This window comes from Tiliqua scincoides, chromosome 5 (genome assembly GCF_035046505.1).
Source record: "Tiliqua scincoides isolate rTilSci1 chromosome 5, rTilSci1.hap2, whole genome shotgun sequence".
NCBI classification, from domain to species: domain Eukaryota; kingdom Metazoa; phylum Chordata; class Lepidosauria; order Squamata; family Scincidae; genus Tiliqua; species Tiliqua scincoides.
The window spans coordinates 3,569,497-3,594,927 of NC_089825.1; the positions used below are offsets into that span (position 1 = coordinate 3,569,497).

The 25,431-nt window shown below is 54.0% G+C and overlaps 1 protein-coding gene across 3 annotated transcripts; it reads right to left on the minus strand.

The window, feature by feature from the left end:
- Nucleotides 1-277: 277 nt before the first annotated feature.
- CSPG5 (chondroitin sulfate proteoglycan 5) lies at nucleotides 278-23,811 on the minus strand. Of its 3 annotated transcripts, none has more exons than XM_066628294.1 (5): nucleotides 23,733-23,811; nucleotides 21,823-23,269; nucleotides 17,792-17,980; nucleotides 5,014-5,086; nucleotides 278-772 (listed from the first exon to the last, which is right to left on the minus strand). In XM_066628294.1, the coding sequence occupies exons 1-5, from the start codon at nucleotides 23,788-23,790 to the stop codon at nucleotides 611-613; spliced, it is 1,929 nt and encodes a 642-aa protein (XP_066484391.1). In that variant the 5' UTR covers nucleotides 23,791-23,811; the 3' UTR covers nucleotides 278-610. The 3 variants fall into 3 exon arrangements, with proteins under 3 accessions (XP_066484391.1, XP_066484390.1, XP_066484392.1); XM_066628293.1 differs by having other exon boundaries at nucleotides 4,933-5,086; XM_066628295.1 differs by lacking the exon at nucleotides 5,014-5,086 and having other exon boundaries at nucleotides 655-772.
- Nucleotides 23,812-25,431: the final 1,620 nt, after the last annotated feature.

Consider the following 25,431-nt stretch of genomic DNA (forward strand, 5'->3'; position numbering starts at 1 on the left):
TTTGAGGCTTGTGCAGCAGGACTGAAAATTGCAGAGGCCAAGCTGGTGCACCTTCTGGGTCTGGTTTCTCACCTTTGTAGCTCACCTACCTGGTGACAACCGGCCTTCTGCATGGCTGGCTACCTTGGAGTCTAGTCTCCCTGCCTCTAGTCTCCCTGCCCTGAGACCCACGAGAGACACACAGCAGTGGCTTAACTTTAAAAAAATGTTTTATTTGTAATTTCAAGATCTTGAATTTTTTCACATTTTAAAACTTGTTTCTCAAAAAAGGCAGGAGAAAAGTACAAAAAAAAAAAGTCAGTTGAATAACAGCAAAGGTTTAGAAATCACAGCAGTGAGAGGCGTGGGGAGGGAGGGAAGGAGGCAGAGAATGAGGACGGAGGGAGCGAACCCAGGCAAGATACGGACAGAAACAGATCGAACAACCCAACACACAATTCATTGAGGAACACTTTTCATTTTCTTGTGTATTATTATTAGTTTTCTGTACAAAACACATCAAAGCATGCTATGACGCTGGGAACAAACACTTACTAGAACAGAGATGTGCACACAAGGAGTCGCTTGCGTGCTCGTCCTTTAGTACCAGCTTCCGTCACCTTCACCCACCTCATGTCAGGTTGTTCTGCAGACAGTTCACCTCGGAGTCATCCAGGTCCCCTTTGCCATTGTCAAGCTTGGGCGACATGGAGTTCTGGATGTTAAAGGATTCCTCTTCTTTAAGGCAGGACTTCAAGGGGTCCTGAAGCTTCTGAGGGGCACTGGGGTCATCCTAAATGGGGGAAGGGGAGAGAAAAGGGGTCAGCAGTGCAGTAGGGCTGGCCAAGGACATCTCCTGCCTGCAAGAGCCAGTGTGGGGCAGTTGGCACCCAGAATGTTGACTTGGACCAAAGCTGGCCAAGCTCAAAGCCCTCCTTGGCCACAGAACTCCCTGGATGCCCTCAAGCAAGCCAGCATTTAGCAGTCTAGCCTACCTCACAGGGCTAGTTGGATGAAAAAAATGTCACATGCAGCTCATTAAGAGTAAGGGTGGGATACTAATGGAATGTAAGTCCCAAATGGGCCACTATCAGTAGGTTCAGGGTGAGGCCTGATGTTTATGGTCTATCTGTTTGATTAAAATATTGATATGCAAAATGTGCAAGCTACTCTTTCTCTTTTGTCAATACATCAGACCGAACACATCATCAATTACATCTCCCACTTTCTGTTCCAGGTAGTTCTGCTGCAACACAGACAAATCATGGGAAGCTGCCAGTCATAGGAGCCAGGCACTTGGCCCATCTAAGAGCCCAAGCTTAGGTATGTCTATTTGGAAGTCCTATAATAGTCAACAGAGCTTGCTCCCAGGTAACTGTAGATAGGATTGCAGCTTTACAGCCTAATTCTATCCACAGCAGCGCTGTATCCAGTGGCACTGCTGAGTCTGCTGGAGGTCTTGGGAGGAGACTTTCATCCACTTCCCCCAGGGAAAGCCCCAGGCCCCACAATGGAGCTTCTCAAGTCTGCAATGACTATTTTGCTGGTGCAGACTTGAGAACCTCTGGGCTGGGCTTTTCAGCCCAACACTACAGTGGAGCAGGGCTCCGCCAGGCTCATCCTCCTCCCACCCTGGTTCCTCCCCCTGCCCTGGAACACCTCCCCCCTGCCCCCAAAGACCTTACCACTGCCTGGAGCTCTTCCCTTGCTCCAGGTGGCATTCGTTCAGTGCTGACCTCAGAGCCAACTGCAACTGGGCTGGTGCCGGAGCTCCTGACACTCTGGGTGCTGTAAATGTGCTTTACGACATGCTTACAACACCTGGAGCAGTGTTCTGGTGCTCAGAGCCCATAGGATTGGGTTCTCAGTCAGTAGTGCCTGCTCTGGTTGGCAGCAGTCCTTCTATCATCAGGATCCAAGGAAGTAGCCATGAGAAATGGGGCTTTTCTCAACTGCCCCCCCCCCCGTTGCATTCTCTTCCAAGAGAAGCCAGTCAGGACAATACTGTTTACGCATTTCACAAACCAGTTAAAATGCTTTTTAAGAAGGACTTCCTTTGATTTTCAGGCAGGCTTGCAAGGTTTGTTTCAGTGGTTGTTGCATGTTACGATTTCTTAAATTTGAATGCCATCCTTCCAGAAATATCTCCAGGGTTATTCACATAAAAAATTGACCTTTCAGTCAGAATGGGGGAGGTGGCAGATGGCTTTGAGTCCTGCAGTCAGTTCTCCTCATCTGCTAGGGTTAGCTTCCTAGAAAACCTAGTGGATTCTGAATTAGTGGACACTGAATCATTCAGCCTATGGGGAAAATTGGGTTAGGTTCTAGAGGACTCTTGTCACCCTATATGAATATGATGAACCTGAATCTTAACTTGAAGTAGCATATGGGGACAGGTGATAGCAAGAGCTCATCTACCTCCCCAGCATCTGATGCTTCCTCCTCCGTGCTGGCTAGCCCTTGACTCATTTAAGGCTGCTGGCCCAACAAGGAGGCCTCAGAGATCAGCAGAAGGGAGGAGGCTGCTTTCCCTGTCCTCCTCCTCCACCTCTCTTGGCTCTGCCCCTTGGCCTGCCCCAGAGCAGCCCTCAGGTATTCTTTCAATGACATCATTGCCAGAGTCATGAGGGTTCAGCTGGAGTCCCTGAGATGGTGCCCAAGATGGTGGGGCAAGTCTAGAAGCAGACTCAAATGTTCCCCGACGATTCTCCCCATCTCCATTTGATGGGGCACCAGCACAGGCTGAGTGGATAATGAGAACAGAGTTGCATCAAATGCGAGTTGGGTGGTAATTCTGCCCCTCACAGATAAGCTAATTTGCATATAAAGAGAACTGTCAGCACATTGTTTTTATTAAGGATTTGGGTGCTATTAAACTGCATTCTATTTTATTGTCAGCTACTCTGAGGGGCCTTGGCAGGACCAAGGGGGTGGGTCCCAGTTCCAGAACTTTCTTGCTTGACTTGCCCACCCCCCTTGCCCCCTTCTGCTGCTCTAGCATCAAAATGTTCTTGCTCCAACAGGCTTTTAAAAATCTGCCAAGGAGGTTAAGTTATTTCTCCTATCTTCAAATTATGATTATATCATGCTTTTTATTTTGTCTTAATGTTTTATTGTGTTTGTGATGCTAATTGTTTTCATGAGTTGCCTTGGGCACTATTTGTACAATGGAAAGGTATAAATATTTATAATAAATATAATTTGTATAATAAAAGTAAAATCAAACTATCCCTCCACAAAGCTCTGATGGGCTCAGAAAACCATTGTGGGGCTCTGTTCATGCATTCTCAGGATGTTCCACCCACCTCCCTGTCCCAAGGCAGCAGTGGAGAAGGGGGGCAGCAAAGCAGAGCAGTGTCTGTTCTGTCTTCCCCCAAAGCACACACACCCCCAACCCCTCCCTCATCAGCACAGCTTCAGGCCAAACCTTTGCGTGGTCAGACAGACAGACAAACAGACAGACAGACAGCGTGGCAGACAAGCTGGATCCAGGCCTGCATGAGAATGGACACAACTGGGGGGTGGGTGGGGGAGTGGGGCACACAAAGGAGGGGTCTTGCAGCCATCAGATGGGCTCAAAGCCACAGTGGTGCTCACCTACAGAGGGGGGTTCATGGTGCAACACCCAGTCCCTCCCCAGCTCCGCCAGCTCAGTAAGAGACATACAGGCAGGAGACAAGGAGAAGCCGCCTCTGTTCACATCGCTTGCGGCGACTGGCATGACACTCAGTGGCCTCTCTGGATAGGGGACCTATCAGGGTCCCGTCCCCCCAGGGTGGCTGTCATGAGGACCAGCCCCGCACTCATGAGTCAGGAGGGTAGTGACCGATCTGTGAGGGAGATTCAGCTACTGACGGGGCACTGCCAATCCCAGCCCCTGTGTGCCCCGGAGATTTCACTCGAGAGAAACAGGCGGCTTCAGCACCCAGAGGCCTCCTGCAAGGCAGAGGGAAAAAGCTCAGCCCTGCTGCAGGGCCTAATGAAGAGGCCGGAGGCTCCCTGCCTCAAGTCTGTGAGCACTGCTGGGACGAGCAGCACGCCACACTTTTGCAGTCCACCACTTCTTCAGAAAGGGGATCCTGAAGGGCCGGGGCTCCCAGTGCAAACTTCCTGAAATGCTTCTGGGACTGCTTAGTCACCAATCGGTGACTTGGCTGAAAGGCCAGATGCCAGGGAGTGGCCACAGGATGCAGGTGCCTTGTCTTGTGTGCTCCCGGAGGCCTCTGGTGGACCACTGTGGGATACAGTGCACTGGACTAGGTGGGCCCTGGCCTGATCCAGCAGAGGTCTTGTGTTCTAAAGGTACCAGCCCTGCTCCAGTTTAAGAACCATGTGGCTATCCTGCTGTGGGCAGCCCTCTGAGGGCCCACAGGCTGCCTGGCCACAGAGTTTGATTCTGAGTTCTTCAGGGATCTGAACGAGAGCCAAGGTGGTGTCATGACTATAAGTGTGGAATGGGGGGGGGGAACACCTTACTGGAAGCCTGGCTCAAGCTCTGAGGCTCCCTGAGAGAACCTCAGTCAGCCTTGCCTAGCAAGTGGGATTGTTGAGAGGATGAAAAAGGGGCACCCCTATCCATGTACCCTGCCTTGTGCCAAATGCAAGGAAGAAAGCCTGCCTGCTGCTGACTTTCCAGGCCGCTGGCAAAAGGTGGGCTCCTTGCACCCCCAAGGAATGACCAGCAGGGGACAGAGTCCCACAGCCTCTATGTGGCCTTGCACCCCCACTGTAGGAAGGGACCCCGTTCCTGATGGGGACAGAGGCACGCCTGTGGGCCCCACCACTGCCCAGTCCCTCGTTACATGCTCCTGGGCTGGTGGGCATCAGCAAGTCACTGCCCTGGTGCAGTCTAAGCATGCTCTGCAGCAGCCTGGAGGGGTGGGGGGGCCGGGAGAGAACAGCCGGGAAGGTCTGAGACATGCAGAAGGGGGAGACGTGAAGAAGACACGTTACCTGACAGATAATGTTATCATAGTAAGCCATGGCACGGGCATGAGGGGAGAGGTTACACGGGGTGTCACAACATTTCCTTACATTTGGGTGGGAGCCCTCAGCAATTGTGGACAGCGAGAAGTTGTCATTGTGGAGCTCAGACGGAGTTCGGTATCTGCCAGCAGGGAGAAGAGACAAACCAGAAGAGAAGGGGGGGGCACAGTCAGAAAGGCATCCCAAGCGCAGCGCAGCAAAGCAGTTCCTCCTACACGCAGGGGCAGCACACGCGGGGTCGAGCGCGGGCCCTCCTCTCCGTGTGGCGCAATCAGAAGACACTGCCTCTGTGCAGGTGCAGAGAGTCCTCCTTTTCCTTATATACGTTCCATCCCAACAAGGCTTGCACTGGAGCCCTCTGGAGGGGCTTGGCCTCTGGGGGCCTCCGCCAGAGCTGCTGCTCTCGCCTACTGCTTTTTAGCATCTGGGTTGTCTTTCCATTCATTTTGATGGAATGTTCAGTTAAATCAAAATTGTAATTTATTTTAAATTAAAAATTATCTAAGGTAAAGAAAGGAATCGTTCACGATGCACCTTACGCAGGCGGACTCCTAGTCCCACCAGGTTCTACCTCCTGTGACCATTTCAGAGAATTGGGCAGGGCCTCAGTGAGGACAACTCTGGTTAAGAACATAAGAACAGCCCCACTGGATCAGGCCATAGGCCCATCTAGTCCAGCTTCCTGTATCTCACAGCGGCCCACCAAATGCCCCAGGGAGCACACCAGATAACAAGAGACCTGCAAGGCCTCCTGGGAATTGTAGTTTAAGAACATCAGAATAGCCCCACTGGAGCAGGCCATAGGCCCATCTAGTCCAGCTTCCTGTATCTCACAGCAGCCCACCAAATGCCTCAGGGAGCACACCAGATAACAAGGGACCTCATCCTGGTGCCCTCCCTTGCATCTGACATAGCCCATTTCTCAAATCAGAAGGTTAAGCATACACATCATGGCTTGTAACCCATAATGGATTTTCGTCCAGAAACTTGTCCAATCCCCTTTTAAAGGCGTCTAGGCTAGACGCCAGCACCACATCCTGTGGCAAGGAGTTTCACAGACCGACCACACGCTGAGTAAAGTAATATTTTCTTTTGTCTGTCCTAACCCGCCCAACACTCAATTTGAGTGGATGTCCCCTGGTTCTGGTATTATGTGAGAGTGTAAAGAGCATCTCCCTATCCACTCTGTCCATCCCCTGCATAATTTTGTATGTCTCAATCATGTCCCCCCTCAAGCGTCTCTTTTCTAGGCTGAAGAGGCCCAAACGCCGTAGCCTTTCCTCAGAAGGAAGGTGCTCCAGCCCAGTAATCTTCTTAGTTGCTCTCTTTTGCACCTTTTCCATTTCCACTATGTCTTTTTTGAGATGCGGCGACCAGAACTGGACACAATACTCCAGGTGTGGCCTTACCATAGATTTGTACAACGGCATTATAATATTAGCCATTTTGTTCTCAATACCTTTTCTAATGATCCCAAGCATAGAATTGGCCTTCTTTACTGCTGCCACACATTGGGTTGACACTTTCATCGACCTGTCCACCACCACCCCAAGATCTCTCTCCTGATCTGTCACAGACAGCTCAGAACCCATCAGCCTATATCTAAAGTTTTGATTTTTTTGCCCCAATGTGCATGACTTTACACTTACTGACACTGAAGCGCATCTGCCATTTTGCTGCCCATTCTGCCAGTCTGGAGAGATCCTTCTGGAGCTCCTCACAATCACTTCTGGTCTTTACCACTCGGAAAAGTTTGGTGTCGTCTGCAAACTTAGCCACCTCACTGCTCAACCCTGTCTCCAGGTCATTTATGAAGAGGTTGAAGAGGACCGGTCCCAGGACAGATCCTTGGGGCACACCGCTTTTCACCTCTCTCCATTGTGAAAATTGCCCATTGACACCCACTCTCTGCTTCCTGGCCTCCAACCAGTTCTCAATCCATGAGAGGACCTGTCCTCTAATTCCCTGACTGTGGAGTTTTTTCAATAGCCTTTGGTGAGGGACCGTGTCAAACGCCTTCTGACAGTCCAGATATATAATGTCTACAGGTTCTGCCTTGCAAAAGCCATGCTGCACTCGGGTTCGCTACACCTGGCCTCATCTCAGGGGCTCAGGGCAGCTCACAGATACGTCCTAAATGATGACACTGGTCCGGAAGACTAGCAAAGGCATGGGTGGACATCAGACGTCAGGGCCGGGACAGGGGAGGACCTCCTGCCTGCTGAACCCAGATGCCTTTTCGCTTGACCCAGCGCTTTTCTGTGCTCAGGGAGGGGCTGGGCTGCTGGAGCACTGCTCCTCCCACCCACTGCTCCCTCTTGGGCGACCTGTGGCCTAGAAGATGCCAAGTGCTGGAATCCACCCCCCCACACACACCCCAACTGAGGGACAATGCACCATCTGCTGTTGCCAAGCTAAGACGGCCCCACGCTGAGCAGCAGCTGCTGGGGGCTCTTCTCTGCAAAGCGCTTCTGAAGGGGGCTGAGTGGGGGGGTATTGTGACTGTGCACTCAGGCGGGTTCTGGGGCCCAGCTCATTTGCATCTGTGAGCAGCTCGTGGGAGAAAAGGGAGAGAGGCACATGTGCTGACAGGCAGGCCGCTCCCATGACCCTTGCAGAACGGGGTGCCAGTCGCTTGGGAGGGGGGGCAGTGGCAGTTCCCAGGACAGCCAGTTCCTCCCCTCCCCACCACCCGCTGCAAACAGCTGGGCAGCAATTCAGGGAGGCTCCAATGATAAGCCCCAAAGCTGGAAGGCCTCTGGGCGGGGTTGAGAGGGATGGATGGCCATGCAAATGAGGCCCCAAGCAGAACAGATGGCTGAGCAAAAGTCGTCTGGAGAAAGAAGTTGCCTCCAAGTATTTGGAGTGAAAGAGAGAACAGGCTGGAGAAAAAGTCACCCGTGGCCAGAGCAGCCGACATTGGGCACCTGAGAGCAGACCAGATTGCTCTGCCTTCCGGGGGTCAGATCCAGAGTTCCTCCAGCTGTGTCCTATCTAAAGGACTGGCTAAGGCTGTCCAGGGCTTTGGGCAGAGAATGGACCTAGGGGGGTCCTTCTGCATGGGAAGCAGGGCTCAGCCACCAAGCTGCAACCCAACGGAATGGCAGAGTGGGAGACCACAGCTCATGGTCACAATGCCCTGGGAAGGTCTCCTGTGCAAGCACCATTGAAATGAATGGGGCCTGTGAGGTAGGACTCCTGCAAGCCTCCCACTGGTTTCAATGAGGCATGTTCAGGAGGATGTTCATAAGAAACAGTCCTCCAAAAAAGTCCTGAGGGTCCAGAGTAAGGCTTCTGGCACCTAGGGCACACACTTTCACACCCTCACTATGATAAAATCAAGCAGTACTTGCGGCGTGGTGACATGATGACATCATGGCCAATTATGTCTGGGTTATACTCTGCTCAGAGCAGTTGTGTGCTTCTCTTTGGCCGATGTCTTTTTCACCTTTTTTTCTCAAAAAGCGGGAAGCGGAAAAAGCACAGGTCACCCAACAAATCAGTCACCGGTGGCCAACTTGATGACACTCACACAGCTGAATAGGAGTTCTGTATCAGCTCTGATTATTATGAAGAATACTTATGCATCACTTTTCAACAACAACCAAAAAAGTTCACAAAGAGGTTTACAGATAAAGTCAAATAACTAAATGGCTCACTGTCCCAAAAGGGCTCACAATCAAAGAAGATGCAGAAGAACTCCAGCAAACAGTCACTAGAAAAGACACTGTGCTGGGGTGAAGAGGGACAATTACTTTCCCCCTCCTGAATATTAGAGGACCACCACTTGAAAAAGTGCCTCTTTACCCAGTTACCCATATAACATGGAATGAGAGCTGACTCATTAGTGGTTTCCTTATTGGTTCCCTGCTATGTCATAATAACACCTCATTGGCTCTTTCAACAATCAGTCCCATTGCTCAATTTTGTGTTACAGGAATCCCCTCTTTGTTACATAAGGCAGTTGTGTTTTCCTTTTCTGGTTATTTGGCTATAAAGTTTAATAGGATACAGAGAATTCAATGTGGGTTGTTTCATTGCATTCTGCATGAAATTATCTTTCCAATGATATATAACATGGTGGTGCTATACATCACTTTGACATCCACTCAAGGGCTGGTACCAGGGCCAATTTACCCTTCTTAGCTATACCATTGAACCCGGGAATGCCAAGAGTCAGATTCCCTTGAATCAGAGAGCATCTCGTCTCTCTGTGTGAATTGGAAACCATCCTGTTGGGGCAGAGGATCCGGGAACCCTTCTTCAGATCAGTCAAGAATGGAGCCCTTGCAAGTCAGGCAGAAGATGCTGGAGGGTTTTGCCTTTGACATGGCTGAGATCTACAGCAATGTCTCTCAAACTGTGGGTTGGGATGCACTAGGTGGGTCATGAGCCAATTTCAGGTGGGTCCCCATTCATTTCAGTATTTTATTTTTAATAAATTAGACTTGATGATATGACCATGATATGTGACTGCATTTGGGAAGTGTTACAGATCTGTACTTTTAACAGGCTGCTATGTATATGCTTTAAACAATGATAGTAAATGGGTTTTACTCCTGGATAAGTGTGGGTAGGATTGCAGCCTAGGATTATTAAAAATTTTCCTGCCTGATGATGTCACTTCCAGTCATGACATCACTTCTGGTGAGTCCTGACAGATTCTCATTCTTAAAAGTGGGTCCTGGTTCTAAAAGCCTGAGAACCTCTGATCTACAGAAATCTGAATAGGAGTGAAGAAGAATTAAGAGCTCGCAAGAAACGAAAGCTCAGAGTTGCTCCAGGATCCAGCAGGCCACTGACACGGGAGCTGCAGCAACAAAAGCAGCACTTCTGCACACAATGAATGGCAGGAGTCAGGACCACAAGATGCATCGACGGGCAGAAGCACAGATGGCCCCTGAGCCAGGATTAGACTGGCGCAGGGAAGCTCTTAGCCGCAATTACCGGGCCTGCATGACACTCCTAGCCAGACCAAGGAAAATCCTGCCCTCAGGAATCCAATCATGCACTGAGAAAAGCAGCATTCTGCAACCTGTAGCTGTTCTGTGCAGTGAGCAAATGGCATCAGTTTTCTTCCTGCCCAGAGGCAGGGCAGAGATCCCAGCATGGGCAGAGATCCAGGTTCAACTCCCAGCTCAGCCACCCAGCACATCCAGTCCAGTCACCTGCCTCCCCAGGGTCTCAGGAGGAGAAAAGCTGGAGGGACCAATGTGTGCCACCCTGAGGTCCTTGGAGGAACGGGGGAGGGGGGGTGCAAACAGACCTGCAAAATTTACTGAGGTTTTGTTAATCATGATGAGAAAACTCATGCTGCCAATCACTGACTTTCAGTCTCTAAGCAGGAGCCACCTCATTTCATCACATCCCTGGCTTCTGAGAACATGGCAACTGTTGCCCACACACTCGGAAGGCGCACCTCTGCTAAGGCATAAAAGGCTCAAAACTCACATGAAAAGAAAAAAAGAAGGGAAGATGAGCCTCAAAAGCAGCTGAATTTTGCCCCAAAGCACCATGACAAGGGTTTTCAGTGCTCCTGCAGAACCACAGCAGAAATACAGCTCTGCAACTGCTAAGCAGAACTGCAGAAACAGTTTACTTCTCATTCCCAGGAGTTGGGTGCAAAAAACTGGCCACCATCACTTTGTGCTCTGCTTGTAAGTTTCAAAGGGGCCTCTGGCTGGCCAGCGCTGGAGACAGTGCACTGGGCAAGGCAGGCCTGTCTTCTGAGGCAAATCTTAGGTTCTTTCACAGCCAGAAGCTGTGAAATGACTGCTGCACACTGTTTACACATGACCAGAACTGGAAGGTGCCTCAGCGACAGAGATGCACCACTCAAACTCTTAGTAAGCAAGGCCCAGAGGTCAGCCAGATGCAAACCCAAGGCCATTGCGCACTTTCACAGCTGGGAATGTAACTCCTGGTGATAAACAGAAATTGTGCTTATATGTTAAAAACCAAAAAAAAAAACAACCCCAATGTTTTTGTTGCATTTGGCTGCTCACAGAATCAGAAGCAGCTGCAGAGCACTTCCCCGAGTGCCAAGCAATTCAGATGTCCCGTTTTGTGGTAAATCCCTCATGGCAGCCCTGTACAGTTTAGTGAATATTCTCAGCCCCCTCCTGCCACTGAGGCAGAGAGAAGATGCCTTGCCTGGGGCCGCTTCCAGAGTTCGAGGCAGAGGCAAGATTCAAGCCTGGAAAGGCCAGTCACAGCCCAGTCTCTCCACCACCACACACATGCGCACACATGGCCCATGAACCCCGAAAGCCCCTGGAATGTCAGTGCTGCCTGACCATACCTCAGGCTCCAGGGCTTGCCCTCACTTGGGAATACTTGGAATTGGGCAGAGCAAAGCACTTCCTGGCAATTACTGATGCACTTTGCAAACAGTAATTAACCACTCATTAGAGACCTGGCCTGCTCAGGCCCAGGAGGGGAAAAGAGAGGCTGGCAGCCAAGGAGGATTCCTCTCTCTCTCTCTCTCTCTCTCTCTCTCTCTCTCTCTCTCTCTTTTTTTCTGAGACACAGCCAGATGGTCAGTGGGGTTATACAGGGTTACCAGGCTGGTGAGCACAAGTGGGGCAACCCAGCAGCCACTTGCTCTCAAGTCTTCTAGAGAAGGATTGGGTGCAACGTCACACCCACAACATTTATTCTTTTGTTCAAAGTGACACTTAGGTTTTCTTGCTGGGAAGAAGCAACAGGTTTGGGGGAGCTGTAACCTTCCATCCAGAAAACTAATGATGGCAACCCTCTTCCACAAAAAAAAAAAAATGGCTTGGCACTGCCATAAGGTAGAAGGGTGAGGGGAGGGGCGAGATTTGCAGCACATTGGCATACTTTGCAAAGCCCATGCAAACCCAACAGACACAGAAGCTTGTGCTATTGGCAAAGCACAATCTAGAGAGGTGAGATCAACTTGCACATGCATAGATGCTGGGGGTGTGACAGGCAGCAGAACTCATCACTCCTGCTGACGAGCTCAAGACGTCATGGCTCTCTGCAGAATGCCTGAACTGCCCCACTGGAAATCTGGTCAGAAAGTCTTCTGTACTGTGTGGTCATGGCACACAGAAGGGGAAGCACCCTCTTGTTGGTCTTCCCTCTTCTTGGTGACAGCAACTACCCAGATCTTGGCTGGCTCCAAAGCTGCCTGGAACATACCCAAGGATGTGTGGGGTGCCTTGCTTCGTCTCCCTTTCTTTGCCTCAGAGCATGCTACTCTGCAGCAGCAGACAGGGCAGTCCCCACACCTCCCTTAGTCCTTCCCCAACACACTAACCACCTCCCCACACTGGCTCTTTCAATATTTAGCACATGCAAAGGAAACAAACAGCCTGGCAGTGAGCAGAAGGTCCTCTCCTGCTGCCACCAAGTGCAACACATCATTCAGCATGGCCTGGCCACTGCCACACGTGGTGAGCGGCTGGGTCCATACACCAGCAGACTGATAAGAAGCCCCAGCACCAGTAAGTCCGGGGCGGGCAGGCGTGGGGGGGGGGGCAGAACCAGGTTGCTGCTGGGACCCACATGGGCCCACTTGCTAGGTCCAACCATGGTGGGTTCGTCTGGTCCAGCCAGATGCTTCTGGGAAGCCCAAAACAACCCAGAGGGCAGCCTTCACCTCTACAGGGTGCTTTGTGAAACGAGGAGGCTGTGCCAGGGAGATTGACACAGGAACAGCACTCTGCCCCTTGCTGCCCTCTCACCCACCTCTTTCTCCAGGTATCTCGGAGGCTGCCCGGGACATTTCTGGTCTAGAGACAGGTGCATTGACAGGCAGAAATGCAGTCTTTGCACTCTTGCCTGGCATCTTACCCAGCCCAGAGCCTCCCATGGGAAGGATTGCCAGGGAAAGCGGTGAGTGGGTGCCCGCCTCTTTGCCACAGTCAGTGTCCCATCCTCCTCCCACCCCTGTCTAGCAGACTGCCGTGTGGCACAGATAGCAGAAGAAAACTGTCAGCTCCGGACAACATCAGGGGGCACAAGCAACAATCCTCTAGGTAACTCTGTGGCACTCACTCAGAGCCAGGCCAAAGACAGCAGGGGGAGCAGGAGGGCACCTGCGCTGTCAACGAATGGGGGCAGGCGCCTTCTTGGCTCCAAAAACAACCTTCAGCAGAGTCCAACTCACTGCAGTTGAAGCTGATGACTCTCTGGAAACACTCAATGCATCTTTCAATACTGGCATTTCTGAGAGGAGCTCCAGAAATAGGTTGCGCTGCTGCCCCATCGCATGGGACGTTTCCTTGCTATAGTCACAGAGCACCCTGAGAAGTGTGATGCAGGCTGCCATGGAGCGAGCATACCCAGGGCCGGCCCATCCATGAAGCCAACTACGGTGGTTGCCTAAGGTAGCAGATTGGTGGGCGAAGACCATCTCATTCCACCTACCTGCCTCCACTGCTCCTCTTTCCAATCCCTGGGTTGGAAAAGGAAGTAGGGGCCAGAAAGAGGAAATGTGGAGGGGAGGAGAATGCTGAGCTGGAACACTGGACAGCAGGAAAGGCTGGCATGTCATCAGGAAGGGGGGGGGGGCAGAAGGGATCATGGGGTGGTCCTGAGCTTGCTGCGTGAAACGCTATTGTCAGTAGTCCATTTGACCCTAGAAGCAGGGCGGGGGGCTCCTGCTATGCTGAAATAGTGCCATGGACACAAGCAGTGATGCAGGACGGGACATTTTCCACAAAAAACTGATTCTTTTCAGGTCCCTAAGAAGCGTTCATGTGTGCATATAAGACCATAAGAACCTAAGAACAGCCCCGCTGGATCAGGCCATAGGCCCATCTAGTCCAGCTTCCTCTATCTCACAGCGGCCCACCAAATGCCCCAGGGAGCACACCAGATAACAAGAGATCTGCAAGGCTTCCTGGGAATTGTAGTTTAAGAACATAAGAACAGCCCCGCTGGATCAGGCCATAGGCCCATCTAGTCCAGCTTCCTGTATCTCACAGCGGCCCACCAAATGCCCCAGGGAGCACACCAGATAACAAGAGATCTGCAAGGCTTCCTGGGAATTGTAGTTTAAGAACATAAGAACAGCCCCGCTGGATCAGGCCATAGGCCCATCTAGTCCAGCTTCCTGTATCTCACAGCGGCCCACCAAATGCCCCAGGGAGCACACCAGATAACAAGAGATCTGCAAAGCTTCCTGGGAATTGTAGTTTAAGAACATAAGAACAGCCCCGCTGGATCAGGCCATAGGCCCATCTAGTCCAGCTTCCTCTATCTCACAGCGGCCCACCAAATGCCCCAGGGAGCACACCAGATAACAAGAGATCTGCAAGGCTTCCTGGGAATTGTAGTTTAAGAACATAAGAACAGCCCCGCTGGATCAGGCCATAGGCCCATCTAGTCCAGCTTCCTGTATCTCACAGCGGCCCACCAAATGCCCCAGGGAGCACACCAGATAACAAGAGATCTGCAAGGCTTCCTGGGAATTGTAGTTTAAGAACATAAGAACAGCCCCGCTGGATCAGGCCATAGGCCCATCTAGTCCAGCTTCCTCTATCTCACAGCGGCCCACCAAATGCCCCAGGGAGCACACCAGATAACAAGAGATCTGCAAGGCTTCCTGGGAATTGTAGTTTAAGAACATAAGAACAGCCCCGCTGGATCAGGCCATAGGCCCATCTAGTCCAGCTTCCTGTATCTCACAGCAGCCCACCAAATGCCCCAGGGAGCACACCAGATAACAAGAGACCTGCAAGGCTTCCTGGGAATTGTAGTTAAGAACATAAGAACAGCCCGGCTGGGTCAGGCCATAGGCCCATCTAGTCCAGCTTCCTGTATCTCACAGCAGCCCACCAAATGCCCCAGGGAGCACACCAGACAAGAGACCTGCATCCTGGTGCCTCCCTTGCATCTGACAGAGCCCATTTCTAAAATCAGGAGGTGGCACATACACATCATGGCTTGTAACCTGTGATGGATTTTTCCTCCAGAAATTAGTCCAAATCCCTTTTAAAGGCATCTAGGCCAGATGCCATCACCAAATCCTGTGCAAGTAGTTCCACAGACCAACCACATGCTGAGTAAAGAGGTATTTTCTTTTGTCTGTCCTAATTCTCCCAACACTCAATTTTAGTGGATGTCTCCTGGTTCTGGTGTTATGTGAGCGTGTAAAGAGCATGTCTCTATCCACTCTATTCTTCCTGCACATAATTTTGTATGTCTCAATCATGTCCCCCCTCAGGCGTCTCTTTTCTAGGCTGAAGAGGCCCAAACGCCGTAGCCTTTCCTCATAAGGAAGGTGCCCCAGCCCCGTAATCATCTTAGTTGCTCTCTTTTACACCTTTTCCATTTCCACTATGTCCTTTTTGAGATGTGGCAACCAGAAATGGACACAATACTCCAGGTGTGGCCTTACCATTGATTTATCAACAGGGACAAACACTCAAATGAATACATGAGCAGCTTTTCATTTCAGTGCCAATTTTTTTCTCTAAATGTCAAGGGAATGCTGTATAGGCTGACTGCCATGTGTTAAACCATTTACAAGTATCTCAATAAAAGTAATTTTTAAATAAAGGTTTGAATCAGTTGAAATACAACACAAACCACACTAAGAGTCAAATCCTATGCATATCTACTCAGAAGTAAGTCCCATTGTGTGAAATGGAACTTACTCCCAGATAAGTGTGTACAGGAAGTAAGTGCACACTTTCCTGACTGTAAGTCCTGTTGAGTGCAATGGGACTTCCTCCTGAGCAGACATGCAGAAAAATATTTTTCAGCACATAAAATAAACATTTTTGAAAATGAGTTTTCAAATCTGTCAAATGACCAGGCAAAATCAAAACCCAATAATGCATGTTGTCAGAATGTTTTCTGAAGAGAAAACAAAAAGAGACTCAGGGGGATCGAGGACACCACGGGTCAGCCAGCTTAATGCCTCTTCCAGGCAAACTGGTGGAATCCTACATGGATGGTCAGGCACATGACTGGTGCACATGCACTTGAATGGTACGAGGCCATTCACTGTGGGACTGATGCAAGAATACACTTTCAGGAAGAAGGCTGCAAGAGGCAGGCTGGCTGAGTGCTCTTCACCTTCCCCAAGTTCCCATGTGACATTTGCAGAGAGTCTTACTGCTTCCTTTCCTTACATCCGCAAAAAACTGAAATATTTTCAGACACTTAATGTAAGAACATGAGAGGAACCCAGCTGGAGTGAGCCAAAGGGGAGTCCCCGAATTCAGCTTCTTGTTTCCCAAAGAGATGCAGCGGTTGACTCTGGGAAGCCCCCCAGCAGCAGAACAGGAAGGCAGGCGCCCCTTCTGCCACTGCTCCCCTGCACCCAGCATTCAGAGGCTGGCTGCTACTGGATCTGGGGGTTGCGCACAGCCAGTGGCAGAGCTTCCTCCATGACTTTTGCCCAGTCCCATTTCAAAGCCACCCAAGCTAGTGGCCATCATTACACCTTGTGGCAATGAACCCTCCACAAACCCTCACCTCTTAATTTAACAGCACCAAAAGGAACTGGATAAAGTGGCTTTGGGACCCGGATCTATCCTGTGGGTCGGCCACCCTCCACTACACAAAATGTGCTGGGAACCTCTTCTTTGCCTCAAAACACGCAAATGCATTGTCAGTGAAATCACACAATAATTATCCTTGGTTTTATGCTATGCTCTCTTGCAATCAATGATATTATTTGCAACTCCTGTAAGAGGCAAAAGTACACACATTCTTATTCCCACACTGACACTTGTGCACTGCCAGTTTCTAAGTTCTTTTCCTGGATTCACACTCTTCTCAACCCCACACAGTCCTCTCATTGATATGCAACTCCACACAAAGCAGAATCTCACCCTTAGACTCTTTGCATCTTTTCATAGCTCCATTTAGAGCGGGTGGGATTACCAGGCCCTCCCAGATAGCAGGACTGGGAATGTGCGACTGGTCTCCTGCCCAACGGGACTGGGAGGCGGTCACTGCAACTCTGATCTTTAAAAAGAGGCTCAGGGAAGATTCAGGAAATTGTGAGCTAGTCAGCTTAACGCTTCTTCCAGGTGGAATTAACAGCCCAGTACTAACTGGGATTTAGGACAGTGGAACCATGGCGAATGCAGCGCACCACTGGCGGCTATACTAGAACTGCCCTGCAAATGGTGGTGGTGTTGGAGTCTTACTGCCACTGCTGGTGGGAGTGCAGGTAAGCGGCGCAGTGGGCAGTGATGGGAGGAAGAGGGCAGGGAGGGGAAGGAATGGGAGAATGTCAGAGCAGGAAGGTGGGCAGGCAGGAGATAGAATGGGGGAGGGAGGGGGATCCCAGAGACCAGCGTGACCAGGATCCTCTCTCCATTCCCTCCCACCTTCCCTCTCCCTTACTCTCCTCAGACTTGCACCAGCAAAATGTCCCTTATGTGAAGGAGGCCACTGGGACTGCCCCCCTTGCAGGATGCAGTGTGCTCAGTTGGCGGAGCTGCGTTGGCGGGGAGAATTCGTTTGGGGCTCTTTTGCTTGGAAAAAAGAAGATTAAGGGGGACATGACTGAGGGCCCAATGCTGTCCAGTTTTCCAGCTCCAATGTAGATGTGCCAACAGGGCAGCCAAGGAGGTCTCCTCAAGGTACAGGAACATTTGTCCCCTGACCTCAGGGCTGCATTGTGGCTGCATCGGCACTGGAAAGCTGGAGAGGGCTGGACCCTGAAGGCTGTCTTTTTGATCCTTTCCTCCTATTCACCCACTACGTTTCCTCCTCCTCTGTCTTCCACTTCCAGTACTGCTGTGCTCTCCCTGCTCTGTGCTGTGCACCCTCCTGCGGCGATCTTGCGGCTGGTCCCACTGCCCTCTTCCCTTGCCCCAGTCCACCCACTCACTTGGTCTTGCGCAGTTTGCTGTTCTCGGTTTTGAGCAGGTACAGCTTCTTGGCAAAGAAGACGGTCATCATGAAGAGGAGCAGGACCACCAGGGCAGCAGAGCCCACGGCCACACACATCACTTGGAAGTCGGTGATGATGGATTCGCAGCGGATCCCTTTGTGCCAGATGTAGTCTTGGGTGTTGCACCTGGAGCAGGACACAAACAAGGCCCGCTGAGCAAAGGCAGGCTGGGAAGACCAGGGAGGGGCACCCCCTTCCTGTCCCACCATGACCGCTCCCCTGGAATGTCTTAGCCCTGAGGTCTGAGAATCAAACCTCCCCATTAAGAGGCAGTCTACCCCTGAACACCAGTTGCTAGGCAGCAAACAACAGGGCAATGGCCAGCACACTCACACCCTGCTGACAGACCTCCATGGGACCGCTGGTGGCCACTCTCAGGGAAAGGGGGCTCTTCCCTTCCCAGCTCCTCCTGACACACCTTGGAAGTGGAAGCAGACATTCAGGTGCATGCAGGAGCCCTCCCTGAGAGGAGGGGCTGTTTGCCTCCCTCTTGCACAACACTGGGGCTGGGTCATCCACTGACACTGAACAGCAGGAGATTTAGGACAGAGGAAAAGAGGGGCTTCTTCACATGGCACACAAGAAGGTTATGGAATTCTTGGCCACAGGATGTGTTTGCCTTCAATAACCCACTACTGAGCCATCAGGTGGCTACTGTGGGAAGAGGGATGCTGGGCCTGGGAGAGGCTCCTCTGCTGATCTCTGCTTCTTTTGCTCATTTTCCACCCAGTCCTTTAAACAACGCTGGCCAAATGGTCTCTCTCCAGAGTCTCCAAATGGTCTCCTCTGTGCCGCAGGCTGCTTTGGATCTTTCATAAAGAATGAGACCCCCTACACCTGATTAAGCCTTTTCTCTAACATGGGTCTCCTAAAGAGGAAGGGTAAGCGGGCAAGTAGCCTGGCACAAACTAGGGGTGTGTGTGTGTGTGTGTGTGTGTGTGTGTGAGAGAGAGAGAGAGAGAGAGAGAGAGAGAGAGAGAGAGTATCTCCTCCCTGATGTGCTGCTAGATTATGACATGCCAGGGGGAGGCTTTGTACCAGAGGGAGCATACAGGAGTTCAGCCCCCTCCCCACAGCCTGTCCTCCTACCATGTGTAGTTGTGCTACCCAGATCCACTGCAGTGGCATGGAGGAGTCCAAAGATGAACAGGGACACGCATTGGTCTCTGCATATTCCAAGACTGGACTCCAAGGTTTCTGCCATGCCCTTCCCCAAGGAACCCCCATGCCAGGCATTCTGCCTTCAGTGAGCACCCTGAACCCATACCCACAGCCCTGGCCCGTCACTGGTTGGCGTGTCAGAGCCCATTAGTGGCTTGTGAGAAGCACCTCATCCTGGCAGCTTTGACCTAGTTGCAGATCCACTGAGCAGGACTGGCGCTCTGGGGGCTGGGCATCCCTCCCCTCCCCTCCCCTCTTGCCTGCCCCACTCTCCAGAGCTTACTGCAGGTCTTTTCCAGGAGCAGGGAGGGGGCTTTGATATGCTTTGATGGTGGTAGTGTAGTCACACACTGCCCCACTTCTGCTCATGGGTAAGGATGGACATGGCTAGGCAGGCAGGCGGGCACATGGCAGAGAATGGGCAGAGCCCCTCATGCAAATCAGAGGAAAGGATGACTAGGCCTGATGGCTGGTGAGCCTGATGGTCAGCCTCTCCCCTGACTCATTGCTCCAGAGGCAGCACCACAAGGCACTAGCCCGGAGAGGTGCAAAGCCTGCTGGACTTCCATTCTCAATTCACCCTCATCCTCCATCTTGGTCTTGCTCCCAGTGTGCAGGGTGGGGACCAGGAAAAGGAAGCTGGGAGTGTAGAGTGGCCACTCCTCTAGCAGAGGAGCCACCACTCTATTCCTCTTTGCTTCCTTTGAGGAGAAGAATGTGGTGCCATGAGGAAGCCTCCTCCCCTTGGATCAAGGAGTAAGCAGCCACAGTGGGGAGAGGGCTGGGGGACAAGAGGGGTCTCAGGCAGGCTCTCTTTCAGCTGGTTTCCCCCACCAACTCATTCACTGCCCAGGGCAGCTGCTTCCTCCATCTCAAGAGCAGGCCAACCCTGACCCCGGTGCAGTCCAGCAGGGCTCACCCTGTGAGGGGTGAGAATGCCAAGGGATGAGAATGAGTGGAGGAGGGAAAGGGGCAGGGCTTTTCCTTTGTTTTAAAAAACATCTACCCTTTCTTTCTTTCTTTTAAGAGAAGCCCAAAAGGTTTTTACAAATTAAACCGAATCAACAAAACATCAGCAATCCCAAAATGAAGCATTCCAAAAAGCGAAGAGAAGCAACTGTAACCAAGAACCCACATTAACGAGCAACAGACAGCTCCTTTCCCCCTGAAACCCTAAGAAGGCGGCCAGGGCTGCAGACACAGCCTTCCACAAGCCAGAGTGTCCCGGATAATGGGGAGGGTGCAAGACACCGAACAGTGCAAACTTCCTCAGCCAGGACCCCTGCTGGGTGAGCACAGGCAGACAGCCCCCTCTCCCCCTCCCCTGCAGGCTGTGAGAAGGGGATTGCTGAAGCTGTTAGAACAGTGAAAGAGGAAGGCAGCAATGGAGAGCCAGCATCAGGCTGGCGGTCTGGAGAGAAAGGCCCTGCATTCAAGTTGGTTTCTTGCAGGTAGCTCCTTTGCATGTGGGTTCCCACATGAAGGCTCCTCAAGTGACAACCTGCACGTGTGAATGAGCTGCTGAGACACAGCCTTGTGTATAGATTTTTTCATACTGCGACCAAACACAACTGCTTTTCAACAGAGCCTGCGCACACATTCGGTGCAGGTTGAGCAAGTGGCACACGCTTGAGACTTTGCACTTGGGGACACAAAGGGACTTGGGCACCTTTCTCCTGTCTCCACCACACTTCTCTGACCCTTTGCAGCAGGAATAGGGCAACTAGAAGACAGGGGGTCCAAATCTGTATCTCCAGTCCATGCTTTATGGACTAACAAGCCAGCTGGGATGGTCTAGGTGGGAACAGCACACACACTGGGACCTGTCATAGCCTGGGATACAGAACCACTCATCACCACTCTCAAGGCATTCACTTAACCTACGAAGAGAACCAATCATGGAGGAAGGGACCTGTTGGGACCTGGGCTCCGCAGCCCTGCCCCTCTCCTCTAAAGCTCCTGTCCCCCATCTGTAGTAGCACCCTCTCTCCAAAGAAACAGATGTGAAGCAATACTCCACAAGATAGAAAAGCACCCTTGGGCATGTCCCTGATCTCTGAACCACTGTGATCTCTTCCCCTCCACACCCAGAAGGCAGGAGTGGGGCTTCCTTCCAGGGCTGGTGACCAGACCTGCAGGCAATAACCACAAGAGAGCAGACCTCAAAAGGGCACTGGAAGGGAAGCTCAGGAAGCCCTCTGCGTTTCAACACTGCAGTGTGGCACACCCCTCTTTGCAGGGCTCCAGCCTCACTCAACAGAATTCCGAAAACAGGGGCAAAACTTAAAAACATTTTTGCAATGTAGAGTGGTCCTCCAGCACCACTCCTGAATCTCTTGGAGGTATAACACACCTGAGAGTATGGACGCATTTGACCACTGATGAAGACTGAAGCCTTGTCCACAGGTAGAGCACAATGAGACACATCACCCTGCTGCAAAAACAAGCCCTCCCTCCACACCAAAAACAAGCTCAGCAGAGAGTGAGCTGGACTTGAAGATTTGTCTCTGATTTGTGGGAGGGGGAGTTCTTTTTTGAATGGGGGGACAGTGTTTAGAAGCAGCACCCCTCACCTGCAGCTCGAGTGGTGCAAACCCTCTTGACTGCCTCTGGGGTCCACCCCCTCCTTGCTCTGCACCTGCAGGCCAGGCCTGAGTGGACACCGCTTGGCAGGGCACATCCTACCCACTGAAAGCAGGTTCAGGTGAGCTGGGCATGCAAAATACCAATGCTCTGACTCTTGTCACTCCCACCCATCAGGCCCCTCAAGCCAGGGAAGCCCCCCCCCAACCCCAGTAGCAGCTCACCTGCAGAAGGCACCCAGGTTCTCCACCAGGTAGCACTGGCCCCCATTGTGGCAGTAGCTGGGGAAGGTCTCGCACACAGACTTGCAAGAGTTGTTGTGCCGCACGTAACCACTCCGGCACTCGGTGCCATTTTCACCACCGCCAGACAAGCTCAGATCTTTGCCCGCTTCTGCAGGTCGAAGTCTGGGAGTGGCTGCGCTGTGTCCTCCAGAGATGACAAATGTCTGCAGGGGAGGGACCAGGTAGTGACGGCTGGTGGGTTCTGCTTCCTGAACTATGGTCTGAATTTGGGGGGTGGCTGGGGTGGGGAACCGGTAGTCGTTCTCATCCTCCAGGTCCCTCACCAGCCCACCTCCCCCATCTTCTTCTTCTTCTTCCTCTTCCTCCTCCGGCTCCTCCAAGTCTTCTTCGTCGCCATCGGTGTAGAAGGAGGTGGTGGGATAGAAATCCGACACATCGAAGGGCGTGAAGTCATCGTAGAGGTCGTGGAGGGACCATGACATCCCCTTGTCCTCTGAGGGCTTCCTCTTGGTGGAGTCTGCACTGGCGCCCCCCAGGCTCTCCCCATCAAACAGGTCATAGTAATCTATGTCAATGATCTCAGAGGCCAGGGGGTCCAGGGAGGGCTTCGGGGTCTGGACAGCCTTGACCGGGGGAGTGAGGGCCAAGCGGGGAGCCTCCGTATTGAGCCAGGTCAGGTCAGTGTGGCCTGGGGCACCCTCTGCTGCCAAGCTGCTGGTGGAGTCCACCCACAACTCCAGAGGCTCCTCCTTCAGAGTGGAGCCTTGTCCTGGGATCCGGCCAGCCTCTTCTGATGCCTGAGCTGGGCTGCTCAGGGTGGGGGAGGGCAGCGCGGCAGCCCCAAAGGTGCCCAGCAGGTGATCTGTTTCGGCAGAGTCGGAGCTGAGGCCTGGGCCGGGGCCCGCCTGGGTGAGCTCCAGCGTGGGGGGGAGGGCCGTCCCCTGGTCTGGGGAGGCCTGGGCAGGCTGGTCCCCGCTCCCAGCATCTTCTTGGCTTTCTGGGGCCGGCGGTGGGCTCCCCAGGAACTCCTTCCTGTCCGGCACCTTCTGCCGCTGGACCGGCCACGCCACGCCGGTCCCACCGGACAGGGCTTCCAGGGGCCCCCCCTCGCCGCGGGGCTCGTCCAGCAGGGAGGCCTGTGGCACTCCTGGGCAGCCCGGGCAGCGGGCAGAGCCGTGCTGGCCGCGCTCCTCTTGGGCAGCCTGGCCAGGAAAGGGCCTCAGTGGGGGGCCCTGGGAGGCCGGGAGAGCGGCCGGCGGCCGGGACTGGGGCGCCTTCGCTGGGGAGCCGTCGGCCGCGGGCCAGGCACTGCTCCTCGGGGGCGCTGGGCGGCTCAGGGGGGCCTGCTGCGGCTGCCAGGCTCTCCTGCCGGGGGTGGCGCGCTGGAGGTCGGTGGCGTTGGGGGAGCTGCGCTGCGGGTCCGAGGCTGCGGAGGGAAGAGCACAGGGCAGAGGTCAGCCTAGCCTGGGCGCGGCAGTGCCGGCCAGGGCAGCGCCGCCGCCCGCCCCAGCCTGCTGGCATCCGGGCGGCAGAGGGACCCGGCCCCCCTGCGGCTGCTGCCCCTCCCCGACGGCGGGGCAGGCGGAACCGTGAACGGGGCGCTCCTGCCGTCCGGGGCTGCGCTCGCGGCTCCTCCAGAGTCCGGCCAGGGCTGGTCCAGGGTGCTGAAGGGAGCCGCAGCCCGGCTCAGCCCTGGAGTCTCGGGGACGCTCCTTCCGGAGCGGCTTCCCCCGACCCGGATTCCCTCCCCGCAGGAGAAAGCAAGCCCGGGCGTGTGGATCCTCCGACACGTGTCCGCCTCGCCCCCGGAGGGAGCTCCCCGCGCCTGCCCCACGCGGACCCCGCGCCCCGTCCCTGCGGCAGCCGCGCCCCTGCGGCCCGCCACCTACCCGCGAGGAGCCCGGCCAGGGCCAGCAGGCAGGCGGCGGCGGCGACCGGCCGCCCCATCTCTGCAGCGGCGGCGCGTCCTCCGCCCTCGCCAGCCCCCCGCATGGCGCGCTCAGCGCCCCGCCGACGACGCCCGCGCCCCGCCGGCCCCGCGCCCCCGCAGCCGCCGCTGCATCCTCCGCCGCCGCCCGCAGCAGCGCCGCCGCCGCCGCCAGCCCGCCCAGCCCGGCCGGCCCAGCCCACCGCCCAGGGGGCGGCGCTTCTCGCGGGCGGGAGCGCGCCCGGGCCTCGCGCTGCGCGGACTCGGGGCGGGGAAAGGCACTCTGCACGTGCCCAGAGGCCGTCCTCTGCTCTTCCTCGCGCGTCCCGGAGCCAGCAGTCGAGCAGCCCTGCGGACGGAAGCCCTGCGCCCCCCGCCCCGCCCCGCCCTGAGCCCTGCCGCAGGGTGCAGGGAGCTGCCAGTCCTTCCTGGCCCCTTCCCCACTAACTGTGGCTGCCCCCTCTTCAGCAGTGAGCGAGGACTCCCCAGGCCAGAGGAGCTGGGCGGCAGCAGAGGAGGGCCCCCACCCCACTAGCCCGGCTGCTCCTGGCCACTGCAGGCGCCCCAGTCCCCCCTCCCAGTTCTCAGGTCTTTGCCTGTCCTGGAGACCCACCGGGGCTGCAGTGCTGTGGGTGGTGACCAAAGTGTGGTTTATGGCAGCCTCCTGGAGGAGACCCCGAAGATGGGGGGGGGGTAGCTCAGAGGCCATTGCCTGGGGGGAGCTGGGCCCACTGTGTGCACAGGACGGGTAAGCCACAGAGCTCAGCTGCAGTGTGTGTGCTCTCGTCAGTGTTTCCTTCACAGAAGTCTCTCCTTCCGCTCTGCTCACACAGAAGACAGGCGGGCCAGCAGTCTGGCCCAGAAGGCACAGCCATGAGGGCTGCTCTGCCCCACCTTCCTCTCCGCACACCTTTGTCATCTGCAGGATCTGGTCACCTAACCCAGGAACTGCGTGGAGGGACTCCAGCTCTGCATGCAGAAGGAGCCAGGCCTGCCCCAGCAACAACTGCAGGTAGGACTTGGGAACAGCCTGCCTGAAGCTCTGGAGAGCTTCCAGCAGTCACTGAGCCAGGCAGGCCGACAGGGACCCTGCAACAGCAGGCCAAGCCTGTTCAGCTTCGTGTTGTGTGCTTCGCAGCCTGAGCAGTGTTCAGGTGTCCAGGCGCTTGCGCTATCTCATCTCTGCTGCCTGCTCACACTGTGCATGGGGCACCCCCCCAAGTGCACTCTGCCCGCATCCAGAAAACAGGTCAGAACAGCTGTTGCCCTGAATCTGGGACGGTTGCTGCCTTCCCTGCCTCTCTCCTCAAGGGCTTCTGCCCAGCCACTGCCCAGTCAGTGTGGGCTGTCACCGGCTGCCCCCTTGGTGGGCACCGATTTGGGATTCACTGCCTGGAAGCTCCAACAGCTTCTTGTTTCTGCATCCAGACAGCATGGAATGAGGAAGTGGTGCTGGTGGGAGGGGCCTGATGGCATCAGGGCCCAAGAAGAAGGGCAGGCACAGGCCCACGGGCCTGTGTGCAAGAGAGCATCACCTGTGCTCTGCAACATCTGCACACAAAGGACCGAGCGCTCAGCTGCAACTGTAAGCCAGAGCTGCTTGTCCAGGTCCCTGTTGGTGCCTGGCCCTCCCTTTCTGCCCTCAAGGCTGGGCCCCGCTT

Bases quoted from the DNA above. Each gene is read 5' to 3' on its own strand.
- CSPG5 (XM_066628293.1), bottom strand. From the start codon at position 23,790: ATGGGGCGGCCGGTCGCCGCCGCCGCCTGCCTGCTGGCCCTGGCCGGG. The intron at 17,981-21,822 runs GTGAGCTGCTAC...GTCCTGCTCCAG, and splicing joins AACCTGGGTGCCTTCTGCAG to GTGCAACACCCAAGACTACA. The intron at 773-4,932 runs GTAACGTGTCTT...TCCCCCATTTAG, and splicing joins ATGATAACATTATCTGTCAG to GATGACCCCAGTGCCCCTCA.